Raw genomic sequence first — 19,728 nt, 5'->3', positions numbered from 1 at the left:
GCTATCAATGCAGTTTTGGCAGATTTGAAAAACAAGAAGAAAGAAAGAAGTGCAGAACTGAAAGAGTGAGGAAAGCATATTTCACTTCAATGTGGTTTGACAAATGGAAAGCCCCTCTCTACAGTCATGAGGTCTAGTTATAAAGAAGGATGACCGGTCATTCATCCTCTTACACGGCAGATTTCCTGTCTACTTGTGGTTTGAGTAATTTTCTTTTTTAGGAAGGTATAAAGGTGGAGCAAAAGCTTGAGTTGAGGAAAACATACTCAGGCACTGTCTGAAAAAAAATTTTGTTGATTGATTGACAAAACAGCCTTTCTGGGAGAGAGGCACCGCAGCTTGGGAAGAAAGAGATGTTATGAGATGGAATAATCATTTTCCATGAGCTGTGGTCAGCATGGCCACAAGTCTCAGTGGGAATGAGATTTGCTTTACTTAAGATGGTTGACTCATCATTAGCCTGTGGATGAAAAGGAATGTCTGCTCTCCTTCTTCATCTGGTCTGGACAGCGTGGAGCAGTAGGTGACTACTGCATCCTGACGGGCCCACCTCTATACTAAAGAGGGAGTGAACTTGGTACATAGACCACAGGGCCCTGTTTAAGTGGAAGGAAGGTCTAGGCAATGATAAAAGAGCTTTAATTTTACAGAGAAAAACATGAGATTTCTGGAACCCAGAAAAAGGTTTTTAAGAATAACTTTATTACATAAATTATTCTGTAATCATGGGTATACTTGTCAAAATCTATTAGCAGAATGTGAGAAAGCTTTATAATCTTTTCAGGAAATAAGTAGACATGGTAATGCAGCTTTTTGGAGGAACAGACCTTTATTAACTTGCATAAATGCAGTTATTACTTAAGGATTATGTTAAGGGAGAACATTCTAGAATGTTCTTTCTTAAAATAATATGTCCTCCAATTTCTTATATTAAAATACAGAGGAAAATTTAAATATGATAATAAGCCTTAGTATTGCATGCTGTCAAATGGCTCATGTTTCTTCACACTTTAATTTTCCTAGGCCTTGGATGGATTTTCAGAGTGTGGTAGAAGTCAGGGAAGGCAGCATGTCTGTATAACAAGAAGAGAAGATTTCTCTTCTGATGTTAGTGATACTTCCCTGACAAACAGTATGGATTAATAGGATACATCTGTAGACTTTTGAAAATATTTGGCATATACTCACTCATTCTGAAATGCAGGAAATAAAGAAATATTACATTGCCTGTATCTCAAAGAACAAACAGAGCTAATTAAATAATTGGTAAATAGGGAACACATAGCCTGACACATGTTTGAGATTACACACATGATTCTGTAGAAAATGACTATAAGCAATACTAATGCCGTAAGAATGGGGTTCAAGCACTAACACATGGACATCACATTTTTCAAGTTTTCTTGGTAAAAAAGTGCAAGGCAAAGCAATCTTTTCATAAATGGCGTTGATGTCTTAGGAAGCTAGCTGCTTTTTCAGTTCAGATCATGGCCCCACTTCTGAGTTTCGCGTTATAATGTGTCTTCCTGGAAGTCAGTCAATGTCCTGACCTGCCCCTAGAGCAACAAAATGCACGTGGTGTGAGATGTAAGCTCAGAACCCTCAGAAGGGAGCCCCCTGGAGTCACTTTGCCCCTTTTGCCCCTGGTTCTGTCCTCTGCGTTTCAAAAATGGAAGATGCTTGCCACGGTTTCAGATGGCTTGTGTTTGACTTGGTAGAGTGATCGTTGTTTCTTGTTTTGTTTTCTTTTGCCCTTAAATGCCCAATATCATTTTTTGAGAAATACTTAAGACAAAATTTACCCAGATTATAATGACAGGATTTTTTTTTTTTTTTAATGACACATTCATCCGTAGATTTTCGAGTGAATTGTAGTTTATTTTACTTGTGGCATATAGTCCACTACTTTCTTCTGAAGCCTTGCCAACAAACTCTGGAGATTATTTAGACGTTTGTGAATTGGAAGGGCCTATTAATCTCCTGGAATTATATGAATATAATGCATGGGACACAGCATGGACTCTTAGTAATTCAACTGGTACAGTCCCCCGTTAGAGAGGAGCTAAATCCAGAGTCTTCCACAGTTACCACCATCAGTGCCTTTTAACCTTGTTCCTAAAACTCTTTGGATGTAATGCTGCTGGGTGTATATCAGAAGCAGTCCAGTCCAGTGCCTCTTCACGTGAGCATGCACGCAGAGGAAGTGTAGTAAGTTATTAGATACCAGCTTGTAGAGGATAGAAATCCGTAAGAACAGCAGCCTTATATATTTTACTGTTTACATATTTCCTTCTTACCTACAATGTCTAATACCCCTTCTTGATCTAAAGGTTTGAGAGCACTGCCTGTTCTAACACAGTCCTCTAGACTCCTCAAGGACAAGAGTGCTCCAGTTGCCCACTGGGAAATACCATTTGTATACATTCCCAGGGTGTGACCCCTGGCTGTTAGAGGCTACACACACTCTCTTCCCCTCGGAGGGAATTGGGCATAAAACTAACATAATGGTTATAATAACTATTATTGTTTCATTAGTCTTAACTGGCCTGCTTTCTAATGCATGGTACTTCCCATGTTTTTAAACCTCAAACCAAACAGTGTTGAAGGAACAGACTACCAAGATTGATTTAATGCAACATATGCTAAAGATTACCCTGGAATATCTATCTGGTTCATGAAATTAATCTGGTTTACAGCGTTCACTCCTAATGACATGTTTGTATGACATGATGCATTTTAGTGTGTGGCTTTTCTAGTGGAAACAGTATGTCCATTTCCCCTTGAGGACTTGGTTTCACAGTAATTTTATTATTAGAGTAGTCACATAATATTCACTTTGTCTTTTGTAAGAATCTTGAGCCTTCAAATACAGTTGGGTGATGAACAGGCACAGAGCATAAGAGTAATATGGATTTTATCCAGCAGTGACATGGCATCTTAGTTACAAAGACCACCAACGGAGAACAATAAACTAGTTTGATTTAAGTCTTCTCGTCCATTTCCTGCACATGGTCATGGGGCCCAATTCCTCCCCCTTGGATTCCTAGGAATCCCTCCTGCTAAAAATTAGTGCATTATAGCCTCTATTTGAGTCTGTATTCATGTGTAGGAAGAGTGCTAGAAAAGCTCCTTCTCTTGTCATCTCACAGAGAGGAGCTCATGGCACTGTGTGCTGCTTCTAATAGTTTAAGAACACGAGGGTCATTTAGACACAATTCAGAAAATCCTAAATTTTAAAGCTGTCGTTATCCTCCAGACAAATACACTATGAATTGCCCTTCTTATTCCTTTTGTATCTTCACGATGTTTCCAGCCTGAGGTTATGGGTGTGCAATAAAGGGATGACGCATTGTTCCAAATTTTGATTTTCAGGGGCCAGTGCCCAATCATCCTGGTGTTTTGATTAGGGTGTGTTCTAATAGGAATTGCCATTTCCACAAAGCTGAGATTGAGACCAAGGTCTCACATGAAACCAAAGATACCAGACCCTTCTTTCTGCTCTAACTTCTAGCCAGCAACAGCACCTGTGTTCAAGCCATCTGAATAATGCTTCGGGGGCTGGCAGTCTCAAATCCTCCTACAAAATTGCAGTTCCTTTTAATAGCTGCTCATCTTCCATTCATATTTACCTTACCACTTTAGAGACTGATTTGGTTTTGTTTTTGTTTTTTTTCTTGAGCAAGAGAAATTGATTAGAGCTAAAATATCAAGAAATCAATCCAGGCTTCGCCTAGTAGGAACAGTAGTTTTTATCTCTGTTCCTTTATATGAGAATTTTGGTAATTTCTAACAATATGAGTTGACAAAAACTTGGGCCTGGAACAGTAATTGAGTCCCGTCACATTAAAGCCATAAAAGTGGACTTGATGAGCACAAAGTTTAATTAGAAGTATGTTTAGCCAAACATGACCTATTACTACTCAGTATAAAAAAGATTATGCCATTTGAGAATTTAAATTCACTTTCTGTTTATCTGTGCCTTTTGACCTATCAGTCACACAAAAAGAGAAATCTTTAAGAGAAGGGCCCATGTAGCTTAACATGTTCAGGGGCTCGAAAATGTGTCTTCTCCAGCGTTTCCTGGAACAGAACAAAAGGCATTCCAACTGAAAGGGCAAATTGGCCCCAGTAAACTGCTTTGAAATTTAAGCCCTTAGGACTGGCCCTCCAGCTGCTACAAGGTAGAATGGCTTCATGTGAAAAACATAGTCTGTTCTCACCAGTGCCTCCACGAGTAGCCTTTGTAGTTTTCTGAAACATTTTCATGACAACATGAGCTAAGAAGTTGATGCTAGTTTTTATTCTAGTTCCTGAGTCCTAGTATCTCCCTCTATAAAACAGGCACTAATAGAAAGTTTAGTTAGAAGGTTGTAGTACAAAAAGTAATCCTACTGATATATCTTATCTCTTCTTAAGTGTGATTTTACACTTGTATAATATTTATGTTCCTAAAACACTTCCATGAGTTTTCATGAAAATATATTTTGAAAAGTTTGTCCTTCTCATTTTAAAGTTGTTCAAAGGAAGAATTAATCTTTTCAAAGCTACGACTGTAGCAAAGTTCATTTGTACTTGAAACGATATCTTGTCTCTTTTGATTTAGGGGGTTTTTTGTTAGATAATATAATTTTTTTCTAGTGTGGCTCTGAAATTCCATTTCCCAAAGATCTGTTTTCTAATCAAGCAGATCACAAATTAGTTTGACTGATAAATCTAATTTTTAGGTATATTTGATAATACTGCTTGTAGGAAAAAAAATGTATATACTTGCCCCCAAATACCATCAATAATACATGCTAAAAAGATGTTAGTGCTCTCTGTGTTTTCAAAATCTTTTTTGTTTTCTCTTTAGAATTGTCTTTTGTTTTTAAAGAACTCAATGCAGAAATTTTCATTTTCACAGGAGAAATAATTTCAGTTATCTTTTACATTTAAGTATTTTTAATATTACTGACATCCGTGAGTTCCTTTCACCAGCTCAATTGTATGTCTGACCGTCATTTCAAAGATGCACTTCAACCCATAATCCTTAGTGCTAATAACCAATATACTTTTTATATTATGAATTTGTGATATAAAAAAGAATAGTTTTGTTTTGTCATAAAGTGGTTGTGTTCTTTTTTGTCACCTACCAGTTTTCTTTCAGTTTTAGTAATTAACGAATGAATCTGGGTGTGGGTTTTGTTAACCAAATCAAGCATACATCAAAAGATTATCCAACTGACATACCCAACATATAAATATATAAAAATAGCAAGCATAATTTAACTATGCTAAGCAGAAGTCAGGAGAATGAAATTATAACCTAGAGAAGCAGAGAATTCAACCACTTGAGATCTGACCCGACTACTGCATTTTACAGATCTGGAAGCAGATGACACATTTGTCAGCAAAGTGTGCTTTCTTGGGTCAAGGTTACGCCTGGGAATTTTTTTTTTTTTTTCAATTATGTTGTATGCAGTGAAGTTCTGCTTGGATTAATCAGTTGACTTAAGATTTCCTTTTCTTATTTCACAGAATAGTGAAACCAGGTCCTTGGGTTTAATAGGTTTTATTTAAATACTATGTCTATTTGCTAATGTTGAGGCCTTAATAAATGTAATATGCCAAATGTTGTAGGTGTTGTATTAACACTGTTAAATAGAGCTGACTTTGAATCACATGCTAGAATCTGCATCTTTTTAGTAACGGTACTTGGTTCAGAATCTCTTTTGTGGTTAAAAATACCAGTGTTAAAAGATGACAGATAATTTTCTGAATATGTAGACTTATTTTGTCTCTGGAATTTGAGACCTTTATTGATTTTTAGTTCAGGGTTTTATAATGTAAACACAGACCTGAGTATGTGGAGAATATGTATTATTTAAAATATTAAAAATATTTTCTCTCCTAGGAAGCCAGGCTTGTTGTAGACTTCCTGTTTTATTTTGCTGAGAGGAGCACCTTGTTTTACTGTGTATCAATTTTTTTAAAAAATGGAAAGGAGACATAAATTCTTTGTGAAGACAATTCTACTGACTGTATGAAATACAGAGAAAAGGCAAACTTTGAGGGCTTCAGAGACCTGAGTACTGCATACTTCTTAGCAATGAACTTCAGGTGCTACCTACCATTCACCACTAACTACTCGTAGGCAACAAGGGGGCCAAGTAATAGCAACTGAAACACTTCATCTTTAAACCAAAGTGTCAGGTTTATATTTTATCTGTAAAAAAAGTAGCATGAATATATTTGACATCTACCTCAGCAAACAAATTAATGCTAATTAAAGATTAATGTGTTATAATTAGCATTAAAAATGCAATTAGATTGTGAGTAAATGGACCAGGAATAGAAAATTGTTAGACGTCTCACTGCCTGGTTTTTCATATTCTGCCTTTTGTTTTTGCAGCAAATAGAGGAAGCGGGGCAGCAGGCAGCTCCCAGACTGGAGATGCTCTGGGGAAAGCACTTGCTTCGGTGAGGAAATATTGACTTTGGACTTCATATGTACCATTGTGGAAGGGTGAACTTTAAGCAGAAGTGGACATTTGGAATTGTAGAAAATGAATGGCAAATAGCTTAGATTTCTGGAAATGCTAGCCTTCTTGCAGAATGATTATTGGAAAATTTGAGAAGAGAGTTCTGAAGCTTCCAGCGAATGGCTGACCCCTCCAGCCTGTCTCCTCACAATGGCGTTAAGCAGTCCTCAGTTATGGATTTGCAGATATTCTCAGGGCCTTGTGGTGTATAGATTGTCTATCTTGATTTCTTATTTTTCTCTAAAATCATATGGGGCTCATTGACCAGCTAAGACAGACTTTGCAGGGGGCAGTTCTAAAACCCTTTGGAAAAGGCACTTACTAAAAAAAAAAAAACAAAAACAATGACCGTAACTCCATAACTTAGGTCTGTGAGAAATTGTCATGTAATCGGCACTTGGGGACTCGGCTTCTTTGCCTTGCCCGTCCACTGCTAGGAGCCTAGAGAATGGGACATTTCTTGCATGTTCACTAGTGACCAAGTAGCACCCCCTCGTTTGTCTGAGGGAGTATACACGTATGGTCTTCAAAAGTTAAACATGGTCATTTGCAAATGTAAGTGGAGATTTGTTGCTCTAACTTGGTTTTTCCTTATCATTGGGAGCATAAAATAAATTTGATTTAGCATTGGGACCTAAGTAAAAGTTTATATTTAATCTGGGCCTTCCTGTGCCTTGGCATCAAATGCCTTAATCACGATGGAGAAGAAATGAACGAAAATCATAAGGGATGATGCTGTCTAACCTATTTGATGGAGTAAGAAAGGGAGGTTTGGGGTGTTCGTGTGACCTACTCATGACCACAGAGTGATGGTAGGACATGGGAGGGAAAGGACTAGAAGTACAGTCAGCTAGGCCTGTTCAGTTCTGTCCATACCATCTTCCATGACCTCATAATCCTTATTTTGGAAATTTAAAGTAATTGCAAAAGTTTCCACTTGAGAATATTGGTGCTACAGTTGATTGTTACATGTGTTTTGTAAGTTGCAATTTTTAGGTGACTGGAATGACACTTTGTCGTTGAAAGAATTGTTGACTCTTTATTCCTAATAAATGAGGGTTTGTTTGTTTTCTCCCCACTGTTTTAAGATCTATTCTCCAGATCACACTAACAACAGCTTTTCATCAAACCCTTCAACTCCCGTCGGCTCTCCTCCTTCTCTCTCAGGTACTGTACCTAAATCCAACCCCACCACGGTACCGGTTTGCGAAAATGCTTTCCCTCTCATGCTTCCTGGTCTGGCAGGTGGAAACTCACTCCCTCCAAAAGCGCAACACATAACATTTCCAAACAGACAAATGGAAAGGAGTGGGGGAGAGAGAGACTGCCATATGAAAGTATAGCTGTTTACATCCAAAAGTTTTCTTAAAAATTAGATGTTTTTAGAATACACAGGCATACAGAAAACTCACTTCTTAAACTGATCTTAGCTCTGTAGAAGATGTTCAACAGAATAACCTACTCCCAACAAGTCATCTCCGATGAGAAAGCCCAGTTAATACAGTCAGGAATATGAATATAAATTATATAGTCATCAAATATAGACAGTTCAAAAGGATCATTTCCTATAGAAATTTTAGACTTTCCACATTCCCTTTTTAAAACCCACGTCACTGGCATGTTTGAGGAAAACTATAATTTTGTAAATAAATTGGGAAGTAACTGTGTGGAGTAAAAGGAGATGTTTGCCTTTAAAATATAACAAATTAGCGTGACCAATGGCTTCAAATAATAAAATTATAAGTTGTTGAATTATGTTAGTAAAGCATTTCACTTTTCAGAGTTCCAATTAAGAGGCTCATTGCCCTTCTAGTATAAATGCTTCCAGAAGGCCCCATCCGGTGCACGTCTCTGTTCTGTGGAAAGGGGACATGTGGCTTCTAAAAAAAGCAAACCAACGAACAAACAAAAAACAAAAAAACCCTAAATTGCATCTATACCTGATTGAAACCCAACCTTACTGTATCTGTAGTGGAGTCGCTTGTCTAACTGTCGCCTCCTCGCCTCCTGTTATTCCCTGCCTATGGCACTCACGTGCCCATCCTAAAAACACTGGGTTCCTTAGTAAAGAATGGGAGGTTTCAGACTGCCCAGACCTTGAATTCAGAGGTGATGGCCGTGGCTTAGGTAGCACCGAATGTCAGCCTTTTCCAAGCCTCCGTTCACACGGAGCGGGTGGTCACAGAATAGAGAGGGATAGCCGAACCTTTAGGTCCACCCGTCCAGACGGACAGAATTGAAACTGCAAGGAAGCAGAGATGGTATTAAGAGGATAATGGAACAACCGTGAAACATTCCCTGTGGCAGGAAGGAAAGGGAAGTTTAGAATTATTATAGACCCCTGGGTCAGTATTATACCGGTAGGCTCTGGAGTCAATGTCCAGAGCGAGAGAAGAGCAGAGACAACATCTAGCCCAGTGAGGCAGGTGGTGAGGGAGCCTGAGCAGGGAGAACTCCAAGTTTCCTATTTCAAACAAAGCAGCTCTGATTTCATCTATTTTATAGTTTGGGGGAACAAAAAGAAAAGCGTCCAGAGTCTAATAAGGCTTGAGCGCGACTATTTTAGTCTGATGCTCTGATGTTACAGATGAGCCGACTAGGGCCCAGAACGGGTGTGGGATTTGCTGAGGCTGCAGGAGCAGCGGTACCAGAGCTCGGCGAGAATCCGCTGCTCACCGTTCTGCTGGTCCACTTCCAGAGAGGAAAGGAAAGCCGTGATGCACAAATCGTTCCAGAAAACACCACAAATGCCCGAAACCTGAGCGGCATGCGGCGTGTGGAAGACACAGAGAAAAGGCCGCTTTGGGGTCCTGCTAATACACCATGAAAGACCACATATTAGGAAGAAAGAACTTTATGAAGATGTAAATATGCGGATAAATTGCTATTTTCACACTGAAAATAGCTGGCTCTGTCCATATTCTGTCACTAAAAGTAATTGAACAAAATGTCCTACTTTTATTTAGCATAAAAATACACATACATGCACACCCAGAAATGACAGAAAGAAAGGAGTTTTAAAATGCTAACCATGTCAGGGCGTAAGATTACGGTGAGATCCTAGGTTTTTTTTTCTTCCTTGAATGATTTCCTAGTTTCCACATGTAGCATGCATTATTTTAATTTGAAAAGTAGTTTTTATTTTGCAGGTTAGACATGTAATATTTACTGTAGCAGAAATAAAGTTCAGTGAATCACAAAACAATCATTTTCTTCAGAAGGAACTACCTACTTATTACTGTTGTTATATTGAATTCTTAAATTTCTGGTTTAGTGGATCACTGCCAACTAATCTTATTCCCTTAAAAAATTTGGAAGGCTTATCCTTCTTAAGGATCATTTTTAAAACCCGTAGCAGTGCTGTTTTGCATTGGTGAGAGAATTTTGGTTCCACAGACTGGCCTTGCATGAACGAAGGTGTAACAGAATCCCCCTTTGCATTCTTAAAAGTGGCTTGACCATGGTAGTGACCTCTTTTCTTCACTACCATCTGTGAACCATTGGTAGGAACCATTGTCTAGCTAAAATTCAGAACCAGTTAAATGTACCCTTTTAGGAAGAAGCCTGAGAGAATTCTGAGTTGAAAACGTTTTCCTTGTCCCGGAACTCTTGTATGGGAAGTTTACATGTATTTACCTTATTGTACAAATGAAAACTCAGCATCGCTGTTTCTAAAAGGACTGTCTAAAATGTCTGCAAGATTGTTTTCAGATTATGTAGATTTCACTGTAACCTCCATTTTAATACCAGCAGGCACAGCTGTTTGGTCCAGAAATGGAGGACAGGCCTCATCATCTCCTAATTATGAAGGACCCTTACACTCTTTGGTAAGTCTCATCTTCTAATCTCTCCTCTAGCCACTTCGTATACCACCTTTCTCTTTTTGCGTCTAGTTGACTCTCTAGGGTTCTTATTTCGCTAGCGGGGAACTTTAGACTAATGTTAAGCACACGAGTTTGGTTAGAGCCAGAGTCATTAGACTAGATATATATATATACTTGTTGCTGTTTGTAGATTGTAACCCAGATGCTGTAAGCCCGAGGGCTCCAAATACCTAGGGCCAGGTAAGAGATTAAAAATCCTGGAGAGAGAGTGGCATCCGTCTGTCTTTGGGAAAGATCCTTGTCAACGATTGAATCACTTTACTGATAGGAGAGCGCTGGAGTCACGCCGAGCTGCGTGGCTGGAACACTTGAAGATCAGGAGACCTCTGCCTTACTTTCCAGAGTGGCAGGCTTGTAAGGGCTTTCCTCTCCACCTCTGAATAAGAAGTCTGCCATCTGTTTCCATGTTCGCTTTGGTTCTTCTAGAAATCGACTCATGTCATTAAATGTCTGCTCTTCCATTAGGGAGTAGCTGAAAATTTCCATGAGTGCAATTAATATTATAAGTACTCATCCCATGATGATTTGTTATCTGACACTGTAGTCTTTCTCAAGTCATGGTGGATGTGGCTGAAAATGTGCATGAAATAACATTGCTCTGGGCGGTATTCGGTCGCTATATGAATCAAATGGGGAGAGGTAGCAGCAAGGAGGTCTTCAGCCCTTCGAGGATGGTTTTCCCTTTTTTCATCCATATTTTGAGATAGAACACGGAAGAGGCATTGATTGGTTGATACCTGCCTAACTTAATGTCTTGGCAGCAGGTCAGAATTTCCTTTCTTCTGTTTTGGCTTACTGTTTAAATTAAGGAAAATCTAAAAATGGAAATACAAAGGTGGATTTCCCCCTTGGTTGTGGTCTTCTTTGCTGTAGTGTGGAATCATTCAGCCATGCATTTTGGCCAATAAAGGCAGGCACAGGGCAGGACAAACGTATGCACTACCTGCTTAGCCTACATTAATTAATTAACCCGCAGCCCACTTCCAGAGAGCCCATAGTAGTTTTAAGTGTTTACCTCCATCAGTTATTCTCTGGGACCCAGCTGTCAAAACTAGGTTATGTGCCACTGTATAGCCATGAAGTCTAGGTTTGTAGTTACGAACTATGGGTTTAGTCCTCTGAATTCCCAACACTCACGAGGGGATTCACAAGGAGAAACTGCTCTCCCCACAAGGAAGCTGTGAGCCAGAAAGGATGATAGGCACGTGTATTACTTCCTTTCATGCTCACATTTACATGTGGAAGTATGTATTACCGTTCTCATTTTTATAAATTACGAGGTATAGACTCAAAGAGGTTTAGTACCTTGTCCAAGATTTCATAAGTAGCAGCTAGGAGTTTACGGGAGGTCCCTTAACACCAAAGCCCACCAGATCAGAAATGCTCTGTACCGTAGACAAACTGTATTAGACACACATTCCTTCTGTCAGTATAAAATAATTAGAAATTGTTTTTCTCATGCAGTGGAGGTAGTACATCTGTTGGCACAGCCCAGTGGAAGTCAAAGCAGACTGTAGCAGGACCCAGTACAAAGCAGCACTAGATTTGAAGTCCGAAGACTTAGATTCAACCCTTCACTATACCATTTCCCAGCATCGTGACACTGAGTAGTTAATAATTAATTTCTCTGAGCCTCATTCGCACATGTGTATGGAAGCGGTAATCCTTCCCTGCTTGCCTTACACGTGGAGAATGAAGAGCCAGGGAGATGGCCTATTTTAAAACACACACTGGAAAGTGACAAGCAGGTGTTTATTTGATATCATTATTGATCATACCAAAAAAGGTTCATACACATCTACATGTCCTTTTTCCTCACAAACTCTATAGTATCGACCTTTCCTAGTTGCGGAAAACTAGGATCTTAGTGGCTGGGATGGGAAAAAAAAAAGTTACTTGGTTTTGAATTCTATAATTTAGTTTTATAAGGTGAATTTTATACAGAGCAAGGGCTTTGAAATCAATTAGAAGCCCCTGGTAAGCAGTTAATTCACATCTTTGTGCTTCTTCAGTCGTGAAGTCTCATACCACTTTGGTGGACAACATTTTTTTAATGTTTGTTCTATATCCGTTTCGAGTTCCTACTCTCCTCTACACACACACAAGCTGGTGATAATAGATAGAAAACAAGACACACTGGTAAAAATAGATAGTACTCAATAAGAAATTATAGTCTGTATGCATTTACCTGTCTCTGACTTGATCCGTAGCCCTGTATCATATGCTATAGAGGAGATGAAGGAAATACGCATCCAAGAAGATCGTTTAATTGGGAAACTATAAATGCATCATCTTTTCATTGTTAAGTTTTTGAAATCCTTAACCAATGCCTGCTACAATGTTTCTTACATTCTATGGACTTTTTTGTTCTAAAGTAAATCTAAATTCTCTTTCAAGCAAATGCAACCTAGTATAGCAGATGTACATTGTAATGTCCTAGAAGATTACTTTGTTCATGACAAATAACACTATGATACACCATTAACATTTTCTACTAGTTTTCTAGGAAGGTCACCATCTACTATTGTTTTAATGAAATAAATTTCATTGGAAACATATATTCAAAACCTCAAAGGATGATTTGTGTCAACTCAAGTTTTGTTACTATAACCTCTGCATACATTTCAGACTAAATCCAATTTTGCATCGTTTGTTAATCAACAGCAAAGCCGAATTGAAGATCGCTTAGAAAGACTGGATGATGCTATTCACGTTCTCCGGAATCATGCAGTGGGCCCATCCACAGCTATGCCTGGTGGTCATGGGGACATGCATGGAATCATTGGACCTTCTCATAATGGAGCAATGGGTGGTCTGGGCTCAGGGTATGGAACCGGTCTTCTTTCAGCCAACAGACATTCACTCATGGTAAGTGATGGCATTTGTAGACTCTTTAATTACTGATCCTAACAGAATTAGAATTTCAAGTATAAATACTACTACTGCTGTTTTGTTCTTTTTTAAATAGCTTTATTGAGATATAATTCACTTCAATGTAATTCACCCATTTAAAGTGTACAGTTCCATGTGTTTTATTTAGTATGTTCACAGGGTCATGCAGCCATCACCGGTCTAATTTTAGAATGTTTTACCTCCTGAAAAAAGAAAAAGAAATCCCCATTAGTTGTCACTCTCTATTCTTCCCTCTCCCTGGACCCTAGCAACATTAATGTACTTTCTGTCTGTATAATTTGCCTATCTTAGATCTTTCCTATCACTGGAATCATACAATACGTGATGGTCTTTTCTAACTGGCTTCTTCCAGTTAGTGTAATGTTTTCAAGGTTTATACATATTTTATCCTGTATCAGAGTATCATTCATTTTTATTGCCAAACAGTATTTCATTGGATAGGTGTACATTATATTTATCCATTTATCAGGTGATTCATATTTGGGTCCTTTCCACTCTTGGCTATTATGAATAATGCTCCTATGAGTACAAGTTTTTGTGTGACGTGTGTCTTCATGTCACCTGAGTCTATACCTAGGTGGACATTTCTGGGTCATTGCTGGTGTTTTAAATTCTTCATCTTAGTAACGCATCTAAAGGACCCACTTTTGTACATGTTACATTGTTGGCATTTCAGATATGAACAGGTTGAAATTTTTTATTATTATTGAAGAATCCAAATCGATGTCTTTTGATGCTGAGTATGGGAGGCGGAAATATCTGGTATGTTTATTGGTCTAAATATATGGTGTGAGACTGTATAATTCAAGATATAGTAGTTTTATTAATCACTACCCGTTTATGAATAGGTGTGTATTTAAATAATATTTAAGTAGATTTGTCTGTATTACAACTGGAATTTCAATTCGGCCCATTGCTTTTGAAAAGGATTTGGGAGTGCACCCTTTTTATTTAGGTGATTATGAAAATTCAGAATCTTCTTAACAAAATATTAAGTGATGACCATAAGGTGACCGAGTGGGTGGAGAATTAATCACTAGCGATTCTATGTAATTTTGCTTCTTATAAACGCCTGCCTGATCAACAAACACCTTCGTGTCCTGTTTTGTACCTTGTAGGCTCTTTAAAAAGTTGCTTGGATGAAGGTCTGTCTTCTGCTACCACTGTAGCATCTCTTGTTTACTGATGCTTCCAAGAGAACACAAAATAAGCACAGGTTGTTCTGAGGCTCTTTCAGTTCTTGCTCAATAGGGTTCTTCTGTCCTCCTTTCAGTTTCTCTTAATAAAAGAGTAGGATTGAGAGTACCATCCTGAGCGGTATATTATGGAAACCTGCAACCAATTTGAAACCAAAAATACTGGTTTATAAATAGAAGCAATGAACTCACTTCTAAAACGTGGAAAGATATTTTTGAATGCCAAAGCCGAATCTTTTTTTTTTCTTTTTTGCTTTTCCTTGACCTCTATCCTAAAAATTCATCATTGAGTAAAAATTGTTTGTCTATTCATGGCAGTTGCTAAGAGTTTACAAAAGGAAAATCTAGATTTTAATTTAGCTTGGCCTCAGGTAATGTGTTAAATACACTTGGGATGCATATAATATGAGGTTTTAGTTTGTACAGCTCTTTTCTTTTTAAACTACAGTGTTTAAACAATACTGCTTTTAATTAAGAAATCTGGCTTTATTAAAAGCCAGATCTGTGACTTATAACCATTTCTCTATATCTGCTCTCAATCAAGAGAAAAATAGTTTAATTTCTGTAGCTGTGTTCGTTTTGCATATGTTAAATGCATGCAATGTGCACCCAGGGCATTGCTTCAGAGACAATTTTTTCCATAAATATGTAAAGTTTGCTCTTAAATACCAGATGTAGGTTAAGTGGTTCTTTAAAATAATAAACTATACTTTTTGGAACTATTTGACCTTTGAGTTGCCTCCCCCTTGAGTCTGATTCAAAGGTGGGATAGGAGGAAGGGACTGGAGTCAACTTTGGAGATGGGAAGTTGGACTGACCTCGGGGAGGGGAAAGGGAGAGAATCGAGCAGAGCAACAGAAGGAGGGAAATAATCGGCCAATATTACACAGAAACGTTTTTGATTTGATTGTGAAAAAAAAAAAAAAGCTATGCAGAAGCAATAAAGCTGCTAGTTTTGCTGATGAGGAAAAGTTCCTGTTCACTCATCTGAAGACGTTTATAATTCAGTCAAGGATGCCCGCAGAGCCAACCAGGTAGTAGACAGACTCCAAAGACGTGGCATGGGGATGTCCTGCTGCCCTTTAAACCACGAGAGGTTTTGCAGTCTTTCTCTTTTCTTCTCAAAAACATCCAGCAGGTCCACAGAGTCTGAGCTTCCCAGCCTGAAACCCTAACGTGTGTGAAAGAGATCAGATTGTCATTTCTTTCCTCGCGCAAACTGGTATGAATTTTCAAACAAAAACATAAGAACAAAGGAAATAGTTTTTGAATTTAGTCAGTCTGAAGTTAGCCTTTGACCATTTGATACATTCCACAATAAAAAGGAAGTTGAAGGGGAAGAGAAAAAAAAAAAAAAACCCACTCCCCCCCTCCGCCCCACCCCCGAACAACAACAAAAAAAAAAATTCAAGGAGGATACTGGTAATGTTTTCCACATTTGAATTTTAATACATGAAACAGGCTATAAAACTGTGGCCAGCTGCAGTAAATAAAGTAGCAGTGGGAGGTAGACACCGGAAACTTCAGCGCAGAGGACACTGGTGGGTGTTTCTTTCCAGCTACACACACCTTCGTTCGTTGTTCTGGAGTAGAAGCCAGTTGTAGTAACTTAAGACCCGTCCCAGGGCTAGTTCTGTTCTGAGCAAATCTCCTTTATAAGTCTCCTCAATAATTCCTTCTGATTAAAGAACAGACAGCTCTGAATCCTCTTGACCTCCATCCTCTTGCTTCCTCTCTCCCCGCCTTCCGAAAATCAAAACAAAATGGCTTGATAACTTGGAACATGATAGAAGCATTTCTCTCTGCAGCAGCTTGAAATCGTGGTGGGGAAAACTGTGGTTCTGCCTCGGCTATTATGTTATCTCATTTAATTGCTAACATATTGTACTTAGCTTTTGATTCATAAAATGTTTTCCTTGGAGTTCTGGAGTAGGTCTTCAGTGATTTACTAAGTATTAGTATAATGAAAGGGTTTTTTTTTTTCACAGCAGCATGGCTTATAATGCTAGCGTGAATGTTGTATCCTTGCAGGCTTTCTAGATGATATTTGGCCAAGCTCTTTCCTGCCCCACAACCTTCACTGGCTTCCCGTTATCTACAAAATAAAGACCAGTTTCTTAAGCCGGTTTGTTAAGCGCCGTTACCGTTGACCAAAAGCCTTAGGTGTACCGTGCCAATATGCAGCAATTCTTCAGCAGGACCAGTCTGTGCATTTTACCAGAATGTGCCGTGTACATTCTCATTAGGTAGTTCTCCTAGGTCTGTCGGGCTTAGCCTGCTCTACCCACGTTTCTCTGTCCATCTCATTCCCCACCACTCTCAAAGCTCTGACTCAAATCCTGCTTCTTCCAGGAAGCCTTCCCTTGCTGCAGCCACTTATGATAGTCCATTTTCTCTTCTACTTTCCAGAGCTCTGTGAGTCATACTGCTGGCTAGATATTTCTCTCACCCAGTCATGTAAGCCATGCAGGCGTGGCTTTTGCCTTACCACCTAGATTATAAATTCCTTGAGTACCATGTATTACATTTTTGTACCCCACCCCCCAGCAAATAAATCTTCAAAGTGGGGAGAAAGGAAACTACTGTTTTCTGACTGCCTCACAAGTTGCCAGCCCCTCTGCCAGATGCTCCAGAAACATTATCTCAGGCGCTCTCCCCAGGAGCCCTTTGACGATGATAATGACGTCCATCTTAGGAGTTGGTCACATGGGCCTTAGAAGGCTTGAGGAGGCTGAACTCATGACAATGCCTCCAGCTTCCCTGTTCTTTGTTTACTACCTATAGCTATAGGTGCCCCTCTTCAGAACTAATTTTAGAGTGGTGAGATCTTGGGACTTTCAAATCGTGGTAAATGTTCCTTGATGAAAGAATGCCCAGGTACCTTGTGGCCAAGTTCCCAGAAGCTCTTTACCCAAATGCAGAGGTAAAGAATTTTTCCTCCATTGCGGTATGTTAGATTAAAACCCACATCGCCTAACACTTATTCTTAAATCAGCACGTCTGCGCTAAGTGGCAGGAGGTGTAGTGAGCTCCCCTTACTAGGGTCATGAAGAAGTAAATTTTAAAGTATTTTTCTTTCTCAAACCGCCCACGTTTCTGACAAAATCAAAGCAGAAATCTCTGAATGTGAGAGAATGAAGAAACAGGTGGGTTTGTCACTCAGCTCATTAGACACGGTTACCCAGATATAACCCCCCTGTGCTTCAGATACCTCCATGGTTAATCCTGATGTTAAATCGTTAGGTTTTTGTAAATTATTGAAATGGCAGTTTTTCAAATATAGTTCTCTCCAGTATTCATTCGCTCTTCAGATCCACAGATGAGACCTGAAAGAAAGCCTTTCCGATGACCTAATCTCCTCTTTTAACTGATTAAGAACAAAACCCACATCAAAAATGTCTTCATGTGACTTTGTATGTGCTTCTGATTACTTGTCAGTAGAGTCAGGAACAAAGGGATCATTTAGCTAAAAAATCTCCTCTGCTATTAATATATAATGTTACTGTGATTTCCAGATCCTTTTTGCTTAAAGTCCATTTATTCATTTCTAAAAATATTTATCAGGTGGTTACCAAATACCAGGCTCTGTGGTACCACGTGGTCTCTGCTCTCAAGGGGTTCATAGTTTAGTAGAAAAGGACACATGTTTAAAACCAAATTGCTGTGGAGCCTGCTTGGGATTCTCTCTCTCTCCCTCTTTCTCTGCCCCTGCCCAGCTCACGCACACTTACTTTCTCTCTCTCTCTCTCTCTCTCTCTCCAAAATAAATAAACATTAAAAGACAAAAAAAAAAACAAAACAAATAACCTTGCTGCAGCAATATACCAAGCCCCATCAGAGAGCAGAGACTCAGCTCTGTTACCTGGGAGGGAAGGATGCCATTGTCTCTTCGTAGATGAGTAGTGACCTAAGGACCTGGTTGCTCTAATTGACTTAGGGGTGGAGGAGTCCTGTAAAACTCCCCACCCACACCCATCCTCCACAGCATCCCTGAGACCCCTTCCTAGAACCTCCAAGTGGGGCTGTGGCCTGCATTTCAGAAAACGCACATTTCAGATACAAGCCAATCCTAGATGAGTTTCCCACTTTACATAACCTTTTCATTTGGAGTTAAAAAGAATTTATCAGAAGAAAATTCACTGGGTGATAAAGCACCTTTTTTACTTAACTGACCTTTGAACATATGAGAACTTCTACCATGTAGGGCTTCATGAGATAAAAACTGAACTTAGTTTTGCTTTCATAGTTCTTAAGAGAGTTAAGACCATTGAATTTTAGATTCTAAAAGTACCCCAGAAGTCTTTTAGCCCAGGGCCCTTATTTTACTGCTGAAGACTGAAGCCCAGAAAGGGGAAGTGACCCAGGCATGGACGCCCACTAGTTAATGGCCAAGCTAGGATAGAAACCAGACAAGCCAGCAAGGGGAGCTGCACCCTTTGTACTAAATACCACACTGCCATTGCGAACTTCCTCTCTAACCCAATACCATAGCAATTTCAAAACTGTGGCTGATACTACGAACCTTTTCGTTGCTGACTGAAACTAATGAAACCCAAGGAAAAACTATTTTTGTTTTATTGAAGTATAATTGACATATAATGTTATCTTATTAGTTTCAGGTATACAGTGTATTGGTTCAGCCATCTTATACGTTACCCAATACTCAGCACGCTAGAAACCCAAGGCAATTCTTTATTTTTCTTTTTAATGTTGTTATTTTTGAGACTGAGAAAGAGATGGAGCGAGTGGGGGTGGGGGGTGGGCAGAGAGAGAGACGGAGACACAGAATCCAAAGCAGGCTCCAGGCTCTGAGCTGTCAGCACAGAGCCCGACACGGGGCTTGAACTCACGAGCTGTGGGCGAAAGTTGGACACTTAACCGACTAAGCCACCCAGGCACCCCCCCAAGGCACTTCTTTGGTTGCTCCTTGGCTTCAAGCAGCAGAAGAGAGTAATGGGCAGGGATGTGTTATCTTGGGTAGCATTTACTGGGATGTAGTCATGAGAGTAGTAGAAGTCAGAAAATTCTATTTCAGTGAAGGTATGACCCGTAGAGGCTTTGTCATCTTCAATCATGTTCCTCTTATATCTTCCCAGAATTTTGATTTCATAAAGTTTTATGTATATTTGAGCACATATTACATTTCTAAGCAATTATTACCATAGGATATCAGGGATCTTAGGTATCCTCTCCATCCATATCCCCCTACAAATC

At 39.2% G+C, this 19,728-nt stretch overlaps 1 protein-coding gene across 13 annotated transcripts in view; it reads left to right on the top strand.

Moving 5' to 3' along the window:
- TCF4 (transcription factor 4) overlaps positions 1-19,728 on the top strand; it is a 349,808-nt gene that overhangs the window by 309,816 nt on the left and 20,264 nt on the right. For 9 of the 13 annotated variants that reach the window (XM_042963036.1, XM_042963032.1, XM_015536848.2 and 6 more), the window contains 4 exons: positions 6,392-6,459; positions 7,610-7,688; positions 10,272-10,348; positions 13,070-13,273. In XM_042963036.1, coding sequence (XP_042818970.1) covers positions 6,392-6,459; positions 7,610-7,688; positions 10,272-10,348; positions 13,070-13,273 — 428 coding nt within the window. The remainder of the gene's footprint in view (positions 1-6,391; positions 6,460-7,609; positions 7,689-10,271; positions 10,349-13,069; positions 13,274-19,728) is intronic. The other 4 variants (XM_042963037.1, XM_042963034.1, XM_042963039.1 and 1 more) reach the window with 1 other exon arrangement.

Source organism: Panthera tigris, chromosome D3, assembly GCF_018350195.1.
Source record: "Panthera tigris isolate Pti1 chromosome D3, P.tigris_Pti1_mat1.1, whole genome shotgun sequence".
NCBI classification, from domain to species: domain Eukaryota; kingdom Metazoa; phylum Chordata; class Mammalia; order Carnivora; family Felidae; genus Panthera; species Panthera tigris.
This window is presented reverse-complemented; position numbering and strand designations above follow the sequence as displayed.